Genomic DNA, 19921 nt, shown 5'->3' with positions numbered 1-19921 from the left:
ATGTAGTTTTTAGTCATGGAAACACCTGAGAATTTATCAAAATGACCAGATATCCTGGTTGTCCTGGAAAAATGTTATTTGTTTTTTAGCCTCTAGATACTGCATGTATTTAATTTGAAACTCTGCTCACACCAGACAGACTGGCAGAGATGTTTTTGTCATTTAGTCTATTTTTATGGATGTGCAGGCAGAATTTTCAGGAAATTAGCTGACTAATGTTATGCTGATTGGTTTTTATTTGGCTTTGTCGGGGCAACAGTGCTTACTGAAACCGAATTAACGGGCCAACTGTGTGAAAGAACAGCAGTGGCTCATCAACTTCAGTCCTTTAGACATTTGTTCTTGTTCTCGAGGTGGCAAGATCAAGAAAAAAGTTCTTTCTGGCCAGGACATTTCATATTTCACAAGAAACTCCACCGCAGAACTCCTGGGAAGTCATAACAGGGCCCTCCCACTGCAGCACACGCCTCATTCAAATTCAGATTTCTGACCAATCAAACAATAGTTCTTGGACAGTACACAAGAACAGAATTCTGCCCAGATGATGTGCCAAGAACAGAGAAATGTGTTCTCTCTCCCAGGGCTGCAAGAACAGAATGACATCATTCTGTTCTTGCAGCCCTGGAAGAGAGAACTCAAGCCTTTTGAAGAAACTGGAAACTGTGGCTTGCAGACAAAATCAGAATCTTTTGACATAAAATGACTTGAGGACATTTTGTTATGTCAGCTAGTCGTTAGCACTTTAAATTCGGCTGTCTCAACTTCAGTGAACTCCCAGAGGAATCGTCCTGCAGGTGATATAAGATTGCTGCCTCGAGACACTTTCTTAAGAACTGAGACTCCAATATTTTTTATCACAAAGTGAGAACAAATGTTCAGTCAAAGTCAAAGCCAAATATGACATGTCACAAGTAGTTTTATTGAAACCGTTTATTTAAGTGAACATAAATAGTGTATAACAACAGGAGTACCTTTTTTAAAAAAATCAAAGCTCCACAAAGTGCACATTTTAATAAAAAAATATCTTTAGATCAAAATAGCCTATAACATAAAGTAGGAAATAAATATATTTTTATAAGAAAAGAATAACAAACAATACAAAAGAACTAAATATGACAAACCCTGGTAAGGGCAGCATTTATACATAAAGAAAGAAAAAAAAATAACTATATTGATATATGTGATATGGTCTCATTCCATATCACATTTAAAAATATATAGATATCTTTTTTTATATCGATATATCGACCAGCCCAATATATTGCTATATCCTCTCACATAAGCTTCTGAATCGCAACAAGCTGTTTCAGGGCGTTTTTGCCTGTTTTTACATTTTCGTCACTGTGGCTTTGTATTTCACTGCAATAAATCCTGCACCTCTATGGAATCAGCAGTATAATTTATGTGCAGTATAACACAGTTGTAATGGCATACATCACAAAATAAGAAAAAACACAGGTTGAATTTTTCCGAGGATTTTTTTTTTATTATTTGAATAAAATTGAATTTATATGCAGTGCACACAATAAAACACTTTTCGAAGTGCCTACAAGTGTCATGAATAATGGGGAAAAACAACTGGATCTCCACATGCTATACATATTGAATTATTTCATTTTTTACAACCTCTATTCACAACCTCTCCTGTCCTCTCCTCTCGGCTCTGTGTAAACGGCCTGCAGTTCTGTCTGATTTACAGTGAATATTTGTCACGTGACCATTCGTCTCAGCAGAATCAATCATGGCTTCACAGTGTCTCTGAGGAGCAGAATTTAATGTTTTTAACAGGATCTGGTTATTTCAAACAGTTTCTTTTTGGCAACATTTTAAATGAGACACATAGAATAACGTGGTTTTGACATAAATATATATAAAAAATAATATTTTAAGCTTTGTTTTGGTTTCTTCTTCTAAGGGAAGCTTTTCGTAACCTATAATCCATTCAAGGCCTGTCGGAAAGTACAAATTCTGATGATAATGCCTGTTTTTACTGTTTCTTTCTACCATAAATGGTGTATTATTGGCAAACGTTTAAAGAAAACATTTTCTAGGTGGTATCTCTTGAGATGATTAAAGAGGCCAGACAACCTTATTGGACAGTTCATCACTTCATCATGAACAAGGAGGAATAAAACCAGTGGTCAAATGTGTCAATACTAGTCCTTTACTGGTTAATATATAACATTTGTGAGCAAGTGTTGTCTTGTATTGTCGAGAAAAACTCCTGAGTGAAAACCCTGCATCTGTCTGAAGGTGTAAGCTGTTGTGAATCTGCTGTGTGTCTCAAATGTGACTGGACTTTAAGGACAGCAAGACTGACTGAAGTTCCAGCTTATTATTTCATGTCTTTTCATTCCTCTGTCCTTGTGTGACCCTGAAATCAATCCACTCCACCACCAGGACGCCTCAGGTCCCTTAATAGACTCTTTTCACAGCCGACAATTTGACGAGTCGTCGCAGGAAGAGCACAGGTGTGACTAATAACACTAATTGTGGCTCTTTATAAGCCGTGCCAGTGAGACGGCATGAGCAGACTGGAGCCCTGGCACCAGCACACCTCAATGGAAAGCATCCATCTTAATGTTACACCTGTATTAAACCAGTGGAAATGTCTGTAATGAGGAGTGAGGCCTGAGTAAGATATGTGGTCATCCTACTGTAGGAAGAAGTCTTTTCAGATGGACCCACTGTCTTAACATTACTGCATACTGGAAGCTGTTTTCAACAAAACATGCAGTTTTATCAACTGCACATTCATTTTCCAGACTATATTTTATTCATTTTCTGAATCACCAAAGAGTTCATCTTATTGGGTATGTGACAAAAGACAAGTCTGGTGTTGTTCTGTATATTCTTGTTTCTCTTCAACAAATCCCACGTAAAGACTAAAGCCAGCAGTGAATTTATCTGCTAGCAGACGTGAATCACCAGTATAATCACGATACTTATATCACGTTGCTTACATTATTGCCATTTTAAACATTTTATCAAATGTCGTGAGTATTGTGATAACATGACTTGCAATATATTGTTGCATGTCCCCAAAGATTTTTTTGTCAACATCTGTTCTATCTAATAAGATAAAGTTTTCGGTGTGTTCATCTCACTTTAATCATTAAGTAAAATAGGGCCAGAGGGTTAAGGGGTTGGGGTTATAGGGTTAGGGTGAGAGGGTTTGGGTTAGAGGGTTAGGGTTAGGGTTAGAGGGTTAGGGTTATAGGGTTAGGGTTATATGGTTATAGGGTTAGGGTTAGAGGGTTGGGGTTATAGGGTTAGGGTTAGAGGGTTAGAGTTAGAGGGTTAGGGTTATATGGTTATGGGTTAGGGTTAGAGGGTTGGGGTTATAGGGTTAGGGTCAAAGGGTTAGATGGTTAGAGGGTTGGGGTTAGAGGGTTTGGGTTAGAGGGTTAGGGTTATATGGTTATGGGTTAGGGTTAGAGGGTTGGGGTTAGATGGTTAGAGGGTTGGGGTTAGAGGGTTTGGGTTAGAGGGTTAGGGTTATATGGTTATGGGTTAGGGTTAGAGGGTTGGGGTTAGATGGTTAGAGGGTTAGGATTAGAGGGTTTGGGTTAGAGGGTCAGGGTTAGAGGGTTAGGATTATATGGTTATGGGTTAGGGTTAGAGGGTTGGGGTTATAGGGTTAGGGTTATAGGGTTAGGGTTATATGGTTAGAGGGTTGGGGTTATTGGGTTAGAGAGTTAGGGTTAGAGGGTTGGGGTTATATGGATAGGGTTATAGGGTTAGGGTTAGAGGGTTGGGGTTATTGGGTTAGAGGGTTAGGGTTATAGGGATAGGGTTATAGGGTTAGAGGGTTAGCGTTATAGGGATAGGGTTATAGGGTTAGGGGGTTGGGGTTATAGGGTTAGGGTTAGAGGGTTGGGGTTATAGGGTTGGTGTTAGGGTTAGTCTATAAGATAAAGTTTCCAGTGTGTTCATCTCACTCTAATCATTCAGTAAAATCGGGATTGTCAAGCAGACAGACTGACCATAAAAACGTGTTGTAAAAGTTGCATGCACAGGACTGACAAACTGAGCTGTTTTAGAAACAGATCAGTTTGTCAGTTGCTCAGTTTTTGCCCCCAGATAAAATCCTGATATGATGTATATTATTCCTCTGTACCACATCAGTGAGCCACACTGTTGCACAGGTTGTTATGTTCCTTCTTCGACTCATCATCATCATCCATGACTGGATCAGGAACCTGGTTTCGTGGTGTTTCTTTTTGTAGTTTATCTACCCCATTAAAAAAAAAGAAAAAATAACTAAGTATTTAAAATTGGGAACCAGTGGGTTTGTGTCTGAGTGCCACAGGCAGTGTCGGGGATTGGGAACATAATGAGAGACAGACTGCAGGCCCAAATGCACTGAAAGCACCAATTGATGCGCCTCATTTAATGTTCCTATGGAGCACTGCAGGCATCACATTTGAAATGCCAACACCACAGAACCAGCAGTATTTTAGGAAAATATGCAGACAGGCACATGTTTGTATGCTTTAGATATACCTACGATTAATTCTTTATATGATCTTCAATTTTACATGAGGCAGGAGGGCAGCTTTTGGGTGCTGCTGCTATTAGTAATCACCTGTAGAAAAACATTAAAGGGGCCAGCCATCTCATTTCATCTTCATATAAAACAGCTTATGACACCTCTAAAATGTTACTATGTAAATGTATTGCTTATGATATTTTTCTTATTTTTAGTATCTTACATGTTGCCTTTAGTAGTGTACTTTTGGTCAGTGGTAGGTGTTTTTCATTTAGAATTGCAGGATTACAATTGTATTGTTGACAGCTGGCAGATTTTGCTATAGCCACCATAAACCGTTAATAGATACATTTGTATTCCTTTCAGCTCTCTCCAAACAGGTACCCACTGTGGCTGCAGAAAAACAAAAACTGCTTTGGTCTCATTTGAAGCGACAATCCAAACATGGTTGAACTATTGGTGCAGCCTGTTCTCCCCTTATAAACGTCAGTATAGGTTGTCTGTACAGGCAGCGTAAAACAAGCTATATTCAGGTGTTTTACCATCTGCTATAATGCATCCGCCGCCATCTTGCTAACATAGTAGTGATTGACAGCCAAGCAAAGTTAAAAAGTGCCAATTTTCACATTCGGTTGGGGGTTGGGGTGACAGCGGGGTTCACGTCCCACGTGAAAAAAAAGTAAATTATTTTTAACTTAAGTTAAGTTTTTTACGTAAGTTACGTGACCCTTGTAAGTACTCCACTTTCGATATTTACGTACCTTTATTTACTGTTCAAACTGTCTTTTATAGCACCTTACGAGGAAGTCAGTGGTTTTACAACATCAATCCACAGAAACTGCAGCCTTTTTTACAACCACGAGTGTGTGATGTGTGCTATTTTTAGAATGCGCTACTGAACTGGGAGCCGTGAAACGTAAGCCTTGATGCGTACATACGTGCCGTAATTTATGGTACTGACACATGACCTCTTCTGTCGTTTAGGCTGGAGAACTTGTTAATTGGTGCATGTTCGTCCAACAGGACACTTTCAGTGCATTCAGGCCTTTTACACATTGTTGATTTTGGTCTTTTCATTTGTTGACAGTTAGAAAATATCTAAAAAAAAGTTTTTTTAAAAACTAAAAAAAAAAAACATTTTCCTAAATATCAAAGCCCCCATGTTTGGAATTTGAAAATCTTCCAGTCATATAAAGAGCATTTCCTGCTGCGAACAGTTCTCACAGTGACTCTAATCTGTGGGAGCAGTGAATAATAAGCTGAAAGAAACACAAAAAGCACAAATTTTAATCAGAATCATCAGAATTTAAAGTTACAAAATCATGTAAAATTTCAACACAAATGAGTTTTAACTAAAAATGTGGATATGTATTTGGTTTGACTGGAGTGTACAGTCCGTGGATGTTTGTTGTGCTTGTGTTGACGCTTTCCAAAGTTTTGATGTGTCATACACAGACTAATGTTTCACCACTCAAAGGCAACAAGGTGCCACAGCATCAGCAACTCATGTGATGGAAAGGACGCTCATGGTCATGAAATGCGTGTTTCCTTCATTTCTCCTTCCTTGCCCCTCTTCTTCCTTCTTGTGTCTGTTGGGAGAAAAACAGAGGACCAAAGACACACACCTAGAGGAATATGAAATAAATGGAGAACTGTCTCAAAGTGCAGTCTTCACATCCTACACATTTCTTCCCCCTCTCTTCCTTTTATCTCCCTCTTATTGCTCCTTTCTCATGGTAGCATTTCTTGTCTCCGAGCTTTTTCTTTGACACTTCTTTCTCTCAGATCTTCTCTCTGACTTACTACTGCTCCTTCCCATTTCTGTCTTTTCCAACCCACTTAATAATGTCAAGCTATTCTCTGTCATTTTCTGTTGCAGTTTCAAACATAGCTCTCATTGACTAGCTTCCTGTTAACCTCCATATTCTCTTTACTTCCTACTGTCTGATCTCCCCGCTTCTACAGGAGTCCACTTAGCCTCATTCCCAGCGTTGAACCCTACTGGGAGGGGCTGGACGCAAGCAGGTACAGGCCCCAACCTTCCAGTCCTCAGTGAGTGTGCCAACCATTGTCCCCCATCCTTGCACACTGTATACACCCCTTTGCACTTTGGTTCAACCCCAGCTCCTCAGACTCCTGACCTGGCTGCATGCGTCTGGCCAAATGTCCTCACAAGGCAACAACAATACTGGTCTTTCAATGATGAAAGATGAAGGATTTTCATTGTCAGAAGTTCAAAAGGTCCAAGTTTAGCCCTGGTTATCAGGGATTTTAAAAATAATCAATTTGTTTACTTAGTTTAACACTTGAATCCATTCAGGGCAGCAGGAGTAGAGGATGGCACATATAATCTTCAATTTTGTGTCATAATTTCTGTACTTGTTTATGTTTCAGTGGAAGAATCACCATTACAGTACATTGAATGGTCACAATACTGTATGTAGGTTTGTCTTTTTATAAAGCTTACATAGTTTTGAAAAATAAAACAAAAAAATGACAGATGTCAAGAAATTATTGGACATAATGAACATGTACTTCAGGTGCTTTGGCGTTCCATGTCTGAGGAGAACTTGGAAATTAAATTTGAAGAAGTTGAAGAAGGCAAGAAGATATATTATAAAAACATACATATCCCATGATGTCACATACTTAGAGAATGTTTCATTTCGTGTTTTGAAAAAGTTGTTTGATCATCAGTTGGTATCATCAGCAAAGAATACTGGAAAAGAGCATTTCCAAATTAAGACAATAATGAAGATAGAAAATAAAAAGGGTCCTAAAATAGAACCTTGTGGCACACGACATTTTACATTTACTGTGTTTAAACCACAATCTTTCATTCATACATTTTGCTTTTTTTTCATGTGTCTCATGTCTCATCTAACTCTCAGGCTTTGAGACAATTTTAGTCGGCTACATTCAGTATAATGATCATTCACTGCATGGTGATGGTGATTCATTCGTTAATATATCAAATAGACCAAGGTAGATCATGAAATGAAAGTAAAGATTTGAGTTTAATCATAGCAAATGACTACATACACTGCAGTAGAATCAGTCTTGCTATTTTAAACTTAAGGCATAAATATTTATAGCTGTTGCCTTATGCATGTTTACCATGCAGATTTGAGAATTACTTTCTCATAAAAAAAATCAAACAATTGCGTTTCCCAAAAAAACAACATCATTTCTATTTTCTGCATTGTGCACAGCACTCTGCCTATTAATTGTGGCCATTTTTCTATAATGTGAGCTGAATGTGTGACCAGGTCCCGCTCACTTCTTTAAATCTTTTTGACACTTCTGAATTGACAGACTTCCCCACTGTTCCTTTCACATCCCAGATGCTGTCACAGTCACATTTTTCCTTCTGTCTGTTAAGCCACCCTGTTCCGTTCAGTGAACGTCAAGTGTTAAACTGTTGATCTGCATTTGTTGCTTGTAAAGATTACAACATTAGTGCCAACGGCTGCTAATGGCAGTATGTGTGAGGGTCTGTACTCTATAACGAACCTATTATTTTACAACCCTGATTCCAAAAGTTGTGACACTGTCTAAAACATAAATAAAACAGTGAGATCATTTGCTTATCATTTGACATATTATATATTTAATTTAATACTGTACAAAGACAATGTTCACCCCTAATGTTCAGACTGATCAAATGTATATTTTATGGTAGATATACACTCATTCTGAATTTGATGAAACAACAGCTATTACTTTCCAAAAGCAATTTGAAATTTGGACTCTGAGGCCCAGAGAAGTGGGCAACGTTTGTGGATTTCGTTGGTATAGGGCCTTCACTTTGTAGATTCAGTGACAAACCGACTATTGTTTTCCTAAGTGTTTTGGAGCATGTAGTAATGTTATCACTTTCAGAGGGGTCAAAGGTCACAAGCATCCATTGTTGGTTTTCGGCCTCGCCCCTTAATTACAGAGATTTCTTTGGATTCTGAATCTTTTAATGATGTTATGGATTGTAGATGGAGAAATCTCTTGAACTGTTGGATGATTTGCCATCACACTTTCATACTTTCATACACAGTCATGATATTATCACCTGTTTACCTGTGGACCGTTCTAAACAGGTGTTTTTTGAGCGCTCTACAAACTTCCCCCAGTCTTTTTTCCCCCTGAAAGGACTTTTTTTAATGAAACGTATTGCAAATTCAGAATAAACATACTGTATAGTAACAACAATCTATGACGTTGCATAAAAATATAGAATCATTGTACAGTTTTTTTTATTTATTATAAGTCGAAAAGGATTTGCAAATGATCTCATTCTGTTTTATACAGTGTCCCAACTTTTTTTTGAAATTGCGGTTCTACAGCATCAGTAATCACTGAATTTTCATTCAGTGGCTGTTCATTTTGGCAGTAATTAATTTTCTTTTTGTTACCTACAAACATGATCAACAATGAAATATTTAATGAACTTGATTAATGATTGTTACATTGTATAAGCAGTCTTTTATGTGAACACAGAAAAGGCAGCACATTATAAAGACAAGCGTAGTTGTTGTGATGTGTGTTTTTGTATTATATGTGTATTATCACTGGAGTTTATGAGCTACTTGCTTGATATTTCAGTATTTTTTTGTCTCTGTAGTTGAATAAAGCACATGTGCTCTCTCATAGAAACATCTAAGTGGGCATTACACCCTGGAAACAAAGATTGAATATCTATTATATTGTATGTAACAGTGTTTTTCAGTGGCTGCTGCCTTATAGAAACTCTGTTTATAACATCATTATAAGCACAAGCCTTAGTGATTCCAATGAGGATTGGCTTCATGTTTGATTTTCCTTAAATAAAGCAACTGTGGCTTCAAAACAAATTATGGTTTCATTTACTCCTTAACATAAGAATACATCTATAGTCATTAACATCAATATCTCTAAATATGAACATAATTTCATAACATGTACTTTAAAGTGTGTTGTGTACTAGTCATATATTACAAATAAAATATATATCAGTCATCCTAACAAGCTTCTACAATTGGAGTGACCTTTGACCTGGTTTTGACAAATATTGGCACAAATTCACAGTTACTCCTAGCTATGATTGGTGATATTGTCACTCTTCTGTAGGTGTCAGTTACACCTGCCTGCCATGCCAGAGTGTTACTGTACATTGCTATTGATTGGCAACATTTTTGCTAAAGTCTTGCTCAAATCCAGTACAAAGGCCACTCTTTCCCCTTTAGACAATATCATGGATACTTACTTTCTCACAGACAGTACTGCAGTCAATTTACATTTAAAAAGAGGTGTTCTACCCCTGTAACAAGCCCTGACACAGCAAAGGGTAAAAGTCATTTATTAATTAGCACCGCATCCATTTTACAGGCATTGTTGAAGGAAAATATCCTAATGTATTCTAGTGTTTATATCCTAATATCCTCCTGTCATATTTTGACATTGTCAACTATTGTGAACTGTGTGTAAAAAGGCTGTAAGCCTACACTGTCCAACCAACCAGTATGAATGTGAACACCTTTTAAAGCCCTATCCTATAAACCCATTTTCTCTACTGTGTTCTGAGTGACTGTGATCAATGAACACCACTTTTTTCTGTCAGTCTCAGCAGTTTTGGTTAGATCACTTTTTCCCCCCATGCTTTACTCACTTCTTTGAAATGACTGGGGCTTTGTTGCAGAAATGTGATATACTTCAGGACAACTATTTAATTAGTCATCTGATCATGTGCTATGATTGTTCACTGTTGATTAAACCTAATCAAACCACGCTCACACAATCCTGATAAAGCAGTTTTGAAGGTTAAATTCTCAATGAATAATACCAAAAGACTTTAACTTTTAACTTTTTTTGTTGGATATTTAATGCTTTGAAGAAATACTAATTTTGAAGCTACATTTTCAAAGGCTTTAAAGCTATGTTTTTTTTAATTGTAGTCATTATTTAATTACAAATTAAATGATCTGGGGTACAGTCAAAACAATTTAAGTGTATCTTTACTCATACGTTACACTTCAGATAGCAAGATATATGTATGTGCTAACAAACCAGTGTGTTGTTCTCATTGTCTTTTTCTGTAACAGAATTGCATGAAACGAATATGCTGTATGTGAGAGATTCGCACTGATCCATTTAGTGTGTGATATCCCATCATTGTGTGCACCTTCCTTCCTGACTACTTGACAAATAAAATTCTCTTGTTCTCACCAAACCCCTGCATCTACAACCTCACTGTTCAAGCAAAGTATGTGTCCAGGTTAAGTTATTGAGTTGGTAACTGGCCTAATGGTGAGGCATAGAAGCACATGATGTGTCTTCTTCCCATGCTTAGCTCTGCCAATACGCAAAAATTTGTTAAATGAAAGGTTTACAGGGTGCAGCAGCAAATACACATGAACTCCTGGATGTTCATAGGCAAAGTTCATAACATTTAGTATTAAGGGAAAACCATACTGCTTTAAAGAAGTCATTATTATTCTATGGTTTCCATTGGTAATTCCATTTTCAAGACATTGGCGGTTTGTGATATTTGTATCAACTTATGAAGATGTTGCAAGTTTTCTTGATTCTGAATTGTACTGAACCAAAGTGGTATTTTTAAGTCACAACCCTATAAATGGAGTGCACCCATCGTTGATGTAAATAAATGACACCTGTGCTTTTACCTGTATCTCATCCTCTTGTGTAAGGTGTGCTGTCATTTTTGTGTGATTGTAACTGTATTCGTTTTCAGCCCCATTGGTGACGTCTAGCGCACAATACTGGCTTTTTGAATATTTAAAGACTCACCTCCTCTTCTTTCTTTTCTCTAGATCATCTTCAGGAAAGGTGAGCCCAGAGAGCGTTCGTTCAAAGGCATCCCCGTCAGAATCATCTGAAGATAGTCATGACCAGCGTGGGAAGAAACCACCCCCAAGTCCGGGAAAGCGGGAGGAAATGTCTTTGTACAAGAAGACCAAACGAGCAATAACAAGCAAGAAATACAGCATTTCCAAGCATGAAGCTGAAGCAACAACACCCATCGAACTCATCAGCAGAGGCCCAGATGGACGTTTTGTCATTGATCCCAATGATGTAGAAATGTCCGTTAAGCCCCGGCGAATTGAGGGCTTCCCATTTGTGGAAGAATCAGACCTCTATCCTGAATTCCGTCAGTCAGACGAAGAGAATGACGATCCCCGGCCTCTGCCCCCAGTTATGGCCCCACTTCGGCCTCACCAGATTTCCCCCATCTCCAGTCAGGAATCCTACCTGCAACCTCCAGCCTACAGCCCTCGTTTCCAGAGGCCCTTCGAAGGTATGACCATCATGGAAAGCAGTCGGCTCCAGGCCACGGGGCAGATCCGAGGTGCTCTCCACCACAGGGCTTTCTATGGCTATCTAGGCCACCCTGGGGATCATGATCCCCCACCTCCTTTTTACATGCCTGATACTAGCCCTCTCAGCTCCGTCATGTCCTCCCCTCCATACCTTGCTGAAGGTCCTTTTGGTCACCCCATGATTCCTGAAGAAATGGGGGAGGGTGATTTCCCACAATATGCTGTCCCTGGTTTCCCACTTCCTCTGACACTCACCTCTTCCTCTCGTTCACCGGAGATTTGGCAGGGACTGGATTTCACCTTTGCAAGTCTGGAGGGGCCCCAGTTCATTTTTCCTCCGCATCACCCTTTGCATCTCCGCCATGACTCTCCCTATCCTCCTCCACCTCATGTTCTTCCCCTTAGTGCTTTCCAGCCCTCGTCCCTTCCGATGCCTACTTACCCAGCTGTCCTGCCACTGGAGGCCCCAAAGAGCAGCTCAAGCAAGTCTCCCAGCAAGGCCAAGCCTCGTGGCTCCCCAGCCAAGCATTTAACTATGCAAGAGGCACATTTAGGGCAGCTAAGACACACAAGCCACGGTATGGGTGTGCCGGTTTTGCCTTACACCGATCCAATGGCCCATATTGTCCCTAGCACATTCAGTAGCCTGGACACACGGTGGTTTGAAACCACCCCTCGTTTCAGTCCCAGACAGGCTCGTAGGATGGATTCTGGCATGCATCAGGTGGTTCTCCAGCCCTCCCGACTCTCACCCCTCACCCAAAGCCCCCTTAGTTCTCATGAGGGCTCCCCAGAGATTGTAGTACGTCCCAGGCCACGTCCCAGCATTGTCCAACCTCAAATACCCCCAGAGATGTCTGAGATTACCCTGCTCCCTCCTTCCACAGCCAGCTTCTCAAGGAGATCTACCCCCTCCTCCTCACCTGCCCTAGGCCACGGTAGCAGGAGAGCAAGTCCCAGCTACCGTTCCCACATGGCCTTTGCCACCTCTGCAACCAGCTACCCAGCTTCCCAGTCCCCGTCACCCCCCATGGAAAGCAGCAACATATTTGGGCAGATGCCATCTCAGAGGAGGACTGAGGAGGGGATCCTTCCATCTGAGCCCTCTCCACCCCAGTTGTCAGCTTCAGGGTAGGTGCATTAGGCATGCAGAGAGGGATATCATTTGAGTCATCTGCCCCAACCCATAATGCTTTGATGTGTGAAGTTGCTCTGACACTTTGATTACTGAAGTGCTGTCTAATATTCATCAACTTTTTTTTTAAATCATCTCTGTGGCAAATTGGTTTTGTAGTTTAGTTGCTTTTTCATTTTTTTTAACACTGAAAACTGTATGGTTGAAGGAAAACCATTTTGTTGTGATGATTCATTTGGTGAGCTGTGGAACCAGTTTAGTTTCAATTTGGTCAATGCTGCTTTTCATGTTAGACATCAAGTTTGAAGTATTCACCCACGAAATCTGTGAAGCATTGTTCTAAAAGTTTAAAAATTCATAGCATTTTCCATCGAAACCAAAAGATAAAATTTGCGATTTTTTAAAAAATTGGCAAGAAAATGCATTTGCTTCACAGATTACGTTTCAGACCTTTTGGGGCTGCTGTCCATCTGGATGAAAAACACTATTGCCAGTGCACTGTGTAATTTGTTTGGCACAAGCCCCTAAAAGCCTGGGAATTTGCAGACATCATCACAGGATCCCTGTTTTTCCATCTGTTTCATCTGTTACCCTGCTTTCACCTAACAGGAGGAATCCCATAATATTCATCCAATTGATTCCCCAGACAAAACAAACACCCATTGTTATGTCTAGCTCCAAGCCTTTGAAGATGCCTTTATCATGCAGAGGGATGCTTTAAGAAGAGTCCATCTTGGCAGGCCCTGCGGCCCATCCTCGGCCTTAGTAACCTGCTTGCATGACCAATTCTCCCTTGCCTTACAACCTCTCAGATTTTTTCCTACCCTACTTCTCCTTCCCTCTCTGTAACCCTCCTCTACCCACCCCCTCTAATTGCCCCCAGGACACCCCCAGGTCTGACTACCAAGGAAAGGTTGTTGGGCAAAGTGTGTCACAGGGCCTGTCCGCTTCTCATGTACTGCAATGTCTCCATCATTATGAATTAGGGGCAGTATGGTGGTTCTTGATGGCTCCTGGAGTCTTACCTGCTTTGTTTTTGATTGATCTCAGCTATCTGGGCAGCGTTGTTGTGACCAGGTCCTCTACACCGCAATAGGTAAGGGTTGGATCCATGTCTGAAAGGGGGGGGTTAGCAGGTGGGACTTTTTTGATCACCTCGTCCTTTAAAGGGGAATACAAGACTTTGAGTCTTTGTTTGATTTGTTCCTTCCTTCAGTCAACACGTGAAGTTCATTTCAGTTCTTTCCTTTTTACTTTTTTCTTAAAGTGGCTACGCATTTTAAGTTCTGCAGTCTTCAGTACATTATGCATTCTGATATGCATATGCCATCTGTTAGCCACTAGATGAGGTCAGAGATGTATCACCAACACGATTTCATGCTTGAGTGGTTTGCTAACTGACCACGTTCACCGATAAATCTACCACAGGTTCTACACATAAGTTAGACAATCTTACTCTGATCAGCCTCAAACCGATTAATTTATGTATTCAAGTAATTTTTGGATACGCTGCGTTTTCTGAAAATTAGTTCAGGAGAGGTTGCCAATTGGTAAATACTAGTATTCAGTATAGTATCTGGTATGAAATCCAAAGAACATATCTTTGCGTAACCAACTCGACTACATGGCAATTGAATGGTTACAAGCTTTTCTTTTCTACACCTTTAGTCAATGGATACAACTACACGTCAGTTGTATCCTATACTGTATGTCATGGGTTCAACGTCAGCCAGAAGTTAAATGATTGTCAATGCAGATGCAAGCCCCCTAAAGAAGTCATAATTTCATACAATTTTGTACGAGCTCAGCTATCTACTTCGACTATCGACTTCTCTATTGAATAAGAGACAGACCAATGAACTGGGAAGATTGGTCAATTCACTTTGAATCAACGTAAAAGAAAGGAAGAACTTTTCTGACATGACAGTCACAGTCCAACGTCATTGCAAGATGTCATCATGGTTGACGTCAAGTATAAAGCCCGGGCTATAATGTTCCCCTTTATCACAATGCAAAAAAGGGAACAGAATACATTGCTAACTGCTTATCCTGTGGCAATGGCTTTCGCTACCGTATGGAAATTGTCAAGGCCCATCAAACAAAAAAAGGAATTACAAGTTAAGAATACAGCCAGTGCATCCTTTCCCCTTTCTCCCTTTAAACTAGGAAGATATACATTGCTGCTCGGTCCTGTCTAATTTCATATATGCTAATAATGTTCAGGGTGCAGCTCTAGCCTAGACTTCTTAGCAGGCTAGGTTGCTACTACAAGACTTAACTGATTGCCCAGGAGATTGCCAAGGAGTACAATGTGGAGGATTATACTTTCTTACGATGTCTCTGGTCTTTACTATCAGCCGTAACAGAACCATGTGCTCTACAGACAGTTAGCCGGACACAGACACCTTTGCTTTAGCCATCCGATGCTAATTCTTCCAATTAACTAGCCTTACATCTAGCAAGATATTAAACTGAAATCCAGCTGCTCCAGGTAGTCCTGGTCCTCCTCCGTCTCAGTTTGAATATGAGCCTAGTAGGAGTTTGAAGGACCAGTCGCATCCACTCCTAGAAAAGAATGATGTTAATAACAAAGAGTGGTGTATTGCTAACTATTCCATAACATTACCACATGCTAAACAGTCATAGAACTAGAGCTATATGTAGGTTTTGACTTGATTTAGTCCTTCTAAAAAGCAAATATCCTGTTCCCAGCAGGAATGATGTCCAATTTACGCTGGTGTCTTGTGTCTTTCCATACTAAATTGATTATCACAGATGTATTAATCTACGTGGATGTCCACATAAACATTCTGCAATTTTTAAGACCATCTTTTAAAACGCTCTTAGCATTCTCCTCAAGCGTGACACATTCTGCCATTTATATTTTACAGATGCTTGTATTACACCAATTGAAAATATTTTGGACCCCAATCTCCAAGAAATATTTTGTAAAATTGGCGTTAAGCTGTTAAGCTGTGTGTCCACTGGGAGCCGTCATTCACAGCTCCTTTTTTTTTGCATTAACAATGAAGCAGAAATGCTGTTGCATGTTCCTGGCAGTGATGAAAGCTTAGCATGTGTAAAGTACTTTCGTGCACCAGTTTCAAGAAGTTAAAAAAAAAATCCCAGCTTTTGTCAAAAATGCACCAAGTTCTTAGCAGGTTTTGAACAGCAACAGAGCAATAGCAGGAGTCATGACCACAGTTTCCACTACCATCTCTAGCCCGAATAACTATAAGCAGATTCCTGGTGGACACATGGCCTTAATCCCCTGTATAAAGCATCTGTGTAGAGCAAAGCATCAAAACATCAACTGTGAGTATACAATTGCACCTGTAAGTTTGGACTGCAGAACAGTTCTCACTCCCATGTGAAGCAAGTGTCCTGTCAAAACAGCTTATGCACTTCTTTTTATCCCAAGGAACAAATATTTTGCCAAGGGCTTACCGAGCGGGGACACACAGGGGTCTTGAGGACCCCCTTATGTGTGAGTGAACTGCCCAACGTTTTTTTGAATGTATTCCCCTTTAAAGTCGTGTTCCATGTGCAAACTGCCATGCATGCCATCGCTAAATATTGCTCCTCCGTATCCAAAAAAAAAAAAGAAAAAAAAAATTATATGGATAAATTCTTGTTACATTTGTTGTCCTAGTGCTTCGCTTTTCTTTGGCTTATTTTTCATTATGTGACTGTTCCCGAGTAGTCATTTTCCCCTCCCGCCATCTCTCCCCCTGTCAGCATGGTGAAGCCCATTGTAGACAGTATCCATGTCTATGAATACATATTGATGATGCTTTGTTGCTCAGCTGTGATTCTCCCCCTCTACTAACGACCTTCGGTTTCTCTCTGCAGCCGCGGTGGGAAGATGGCCTCTCTGTAATGCTAATTGTTTTCTGTGCCTTGAGAGAACCAAGTGTGTGTTTGTGGCAGAAATCTTTGGGCTGCCAAATCATAAGTGCCTCCATGAATGGGAGGGAGGTCTGTGCAGTCATGAGCAGCTGAGAAAAATATACACTCAACACCGAGGAAACATTTGCATCTGTTAATTTCAGAGCGGGCTAGATGATTTTTTTAAATGGAACTATACAATCTGTAAACATATCAACAATTGATTGTTCATATTTGTTCAAAAATATTCTTTCCTTCTTCTATTCATGGAGAATTTTCCTCTGAAACCAACAGTGCAAGTCTTTTTAAATGTTGTATCTTCTTAAAAAACCTTACTCACTGTTCTAATCTGCACCATGAGGTAAATAGATGGTTTCAGGGGTCATGTGATACTTTTCTTTTCTTTGGATAAAGATTGTTTGGATCAATTTGAGCAAAATATCTTAGATGTCCCTGAAGGGCGAATGAAATTTCAAGGTACGCAATTCAATTCACCATCTGGATTTACTAACATGTATTTGAAACATAATCATCATGAACCTAAACATATTGTTAGTAAATCCAGATGATGTCCAAGGTAATAATAGAACTAATGACATTGTTCTTCAAACTTTAAAATCAACCTTTTGCTGGATTTCAGAGTACAGCTCTTTCGGTGTCTCATATTGATCCTTTGGCAATGTGCTGCACCTCTTGCTTAGCACGAGCCGTGCTGTTTTGAGATTGTGTGGGTTTCTGGTTTTGTTGCACTCCGTAGTGCACAAACACAGTCCACTGACTATGTTTGGCCTGGAGTTACCCGTTTTCCCCTCTCTCTGCTCTTTATCCAGAAAACGTCGAGGTGCGCCGAGTGCCCTTTCGGGGTCTGAGAGGATTGATGCACTGAGATTCCAACGTATTAAAAAGGCCAAGAAGATAATGATGAACAACAATAACTCCAAGCCCCGAAAGAAAGCAGGTGTGAACCTTGTTCCTCTCTGTTCTCACATTTTATGCAGAGGTGTTTTTTAAACGTACATTACAATGACCACAGGTAAAATCCTTTTTTTAAATTTGACTTTTCAAAGATGCTTGCCTATGTTTTTTGTTGCCCATAAAAGTATCACTAACTCCAACAGGGTGAAATATCTGTTACACCTCCTCCCTCTGTGCACAAAAACTATCATGAATAACACTTGGCAGGAAGGTTAGAAGAATAACCTCTTGCAGTCTCTTAGTTAACAGTTGTGTCTCTGTGTGAAACATATATCAGGGTTCGTACGGGTGCTTGAAATTTTAATGTTGAATTTCAAGGTTTGAAAAGTGCTTGGATTTTGGATTAAGTGCTTTTAATGCTTGAAATTCTTACTGTATTTCTCTTGCAGTCTGACTATAGATAACCACATTTTCAATGGAAAAATATATAAACTTAATAGCCTATAGCCTGAAATATATCTGAAATGAAGACCGCTCCGCCTGGGTCTTCCTGTTTCTGAGATGCTTCTTGTTGCTCTACCCTGTATCTTCTTACTGAAGGGAGTTTTTCTAATTCCTAGAGGATGTGAAGGCTCCTGAAGTATTTGTGGGTCTTTCCTCCTAGTTTGGGTTGTGTTTAGTTCCACCAGCTGCCGGTTGATGATTTTTGTGAGCTTCCTTTTTCTCCTAGCCCCTAGATTCCCATACCAGTATGTTTCATGAGATTAGCAAACTACTTTTAGTTGTTAAAAGTGTAATACCATTGCTGGTGGTATGGTTAAGTGAAATTACCCCTTTTAGTATCGAAGTACTCATCTAAAACATGCCATTTACAACCGTTGAAAGGTACTGGAAAAGCTTGAAAATGGACCTTAAAAGTCCTTGAAAAGTGCTTGAATTTGACCACTGAAAAAGTGTACGAACCCTGATATATAACAACAGAAAAATCTAATTCTGAATGAGTGTTTGTATTTACAAAAAAACACAAGTTTTTAAGCATTAGATATACAGTATTGTCTCTATACTGTATGCAAGTGAATGCTGGTTGCAAAGGATTTGCAGATCATTGCATCCTGTTTGTGTTTTGTTTTTCTACAGCGTCCCAACCTTTTTGAAATTGCGGTTGTATTTATAATGTAATGAAATGTGATATTCATAATGTGCTTCCAAATTGGTTTGTTTTGGTCAGTCAGCATAAATAAGAGAAGCAAAACGTCCATTGTTGACTCACTCAAACAAAAATGTGTCCGTACTGATTTGGCTAGTGATACTTTCAGTTTGCAATTAAGTATCACAATTCCATAATACTTGGGGGAATCACAAGGTACAGATTAACAATAAGTGAACACATCGCAAATAATCACACTCCAACAGCCAGGCAAAATCAGTTCAGAAGCACATTCAATCTGTTGCTGGTTCAGACTGTTTAGTTCAGTTCAGTACAAAACCCACTCTATACAAGAAGTGTTCATAAGTTTACCAGCTCAGGAGATATTGCATCATGATTTTTTTTGTGTGGCTTCTGCTGTGTTTTGATAAGCTTTTATTGTGAAAGTAGCATACTGTGTATTACGGCTAAGCTGATAACATTGCTCCCAGTACCAGCAAGGAGCTCCACTGCTATCAGCAGGTCAGTGACAGGAGTAATTCAGTGTAAAGTAACCATTTGTCTGTACATGTATTGAATAAGCAGGTCCTAAAAGTGAAGCCAATGCAGAAGTGCCTTAAACCTGCATTCTATCTAACAGCCAGCAGGGGGCGGCTCCACTGATTGTAAAAAAATGTCAGTTTATATGAGAGTCAATAGGAAAATGAGCCTACTTCTCACATGATGACAGTTGCATCAATTTGCTCGTCTCACTCTCTGCAAGTAAGCAGCTATTTTTCCAAAAAGAATACTTCCAGTTAGAAAAATCACAGCAGACAAACAAACTGAACTCCAAGGTGCATACAACACACACTGCATTGAACGATCTCAATCCTCACTCACTGGCCTCATCCAAATGTGGCAGCTTAACCTCAGGGAAGTCGTGGACTGCAGAGGTTCTTAGTCTTTTGTAAGACAAGGACCCCTTACTACAGGGGTGTCAAACTGATCCATGTATGGCTGCAGGTTTGTGTTCCAACAAAGCCTGATACAACATA

The 19921-nt window shown here is 39.7% G+C and overlaps 1 protein-coding gene across 1 annotated transcript in view; it reads left to right on the top strand.

Moving 5' to 3' along the window:
* The window catches only part of LOC131987140 (protein turtle homolog B-like), a 175897-nt gene that overhangs the window by 151081 nt on the left and 4895 nt on the right, over positions 1-19921 (top strand). The window contains exons 18-19 of the mRNA XM_059352310.1: positions 11293-12930; positions 17653-17780. Coding sequence (XP_059208293.1) covers positions 11293-12930; positions 17653-17780 — 1766 coding nt within the window. The remainder of the gene's footprint in view (positions 1-11292; positions 12931-17652; positions 17781-19921) is intronic.

The sequence above is a fragment of the Centropristis striata genome, chromosome 15 (genome assembly GCF_030273125.1).
Source record: "Centropristis striata isolate RG_2023a ecotype Rhode Island chromosome 15, C.striata_1.0, whole genome shotgun sequence".
Taxonomy (NCBI): Eukaryota; Metazoa; Chordata; class Actinopteri; order Perciformes; family Serranidae; genus Centropristis; species Centropristis striata.
This window is presented reverse-complemented; position numbering and strand designations above follow the sequence as displayed.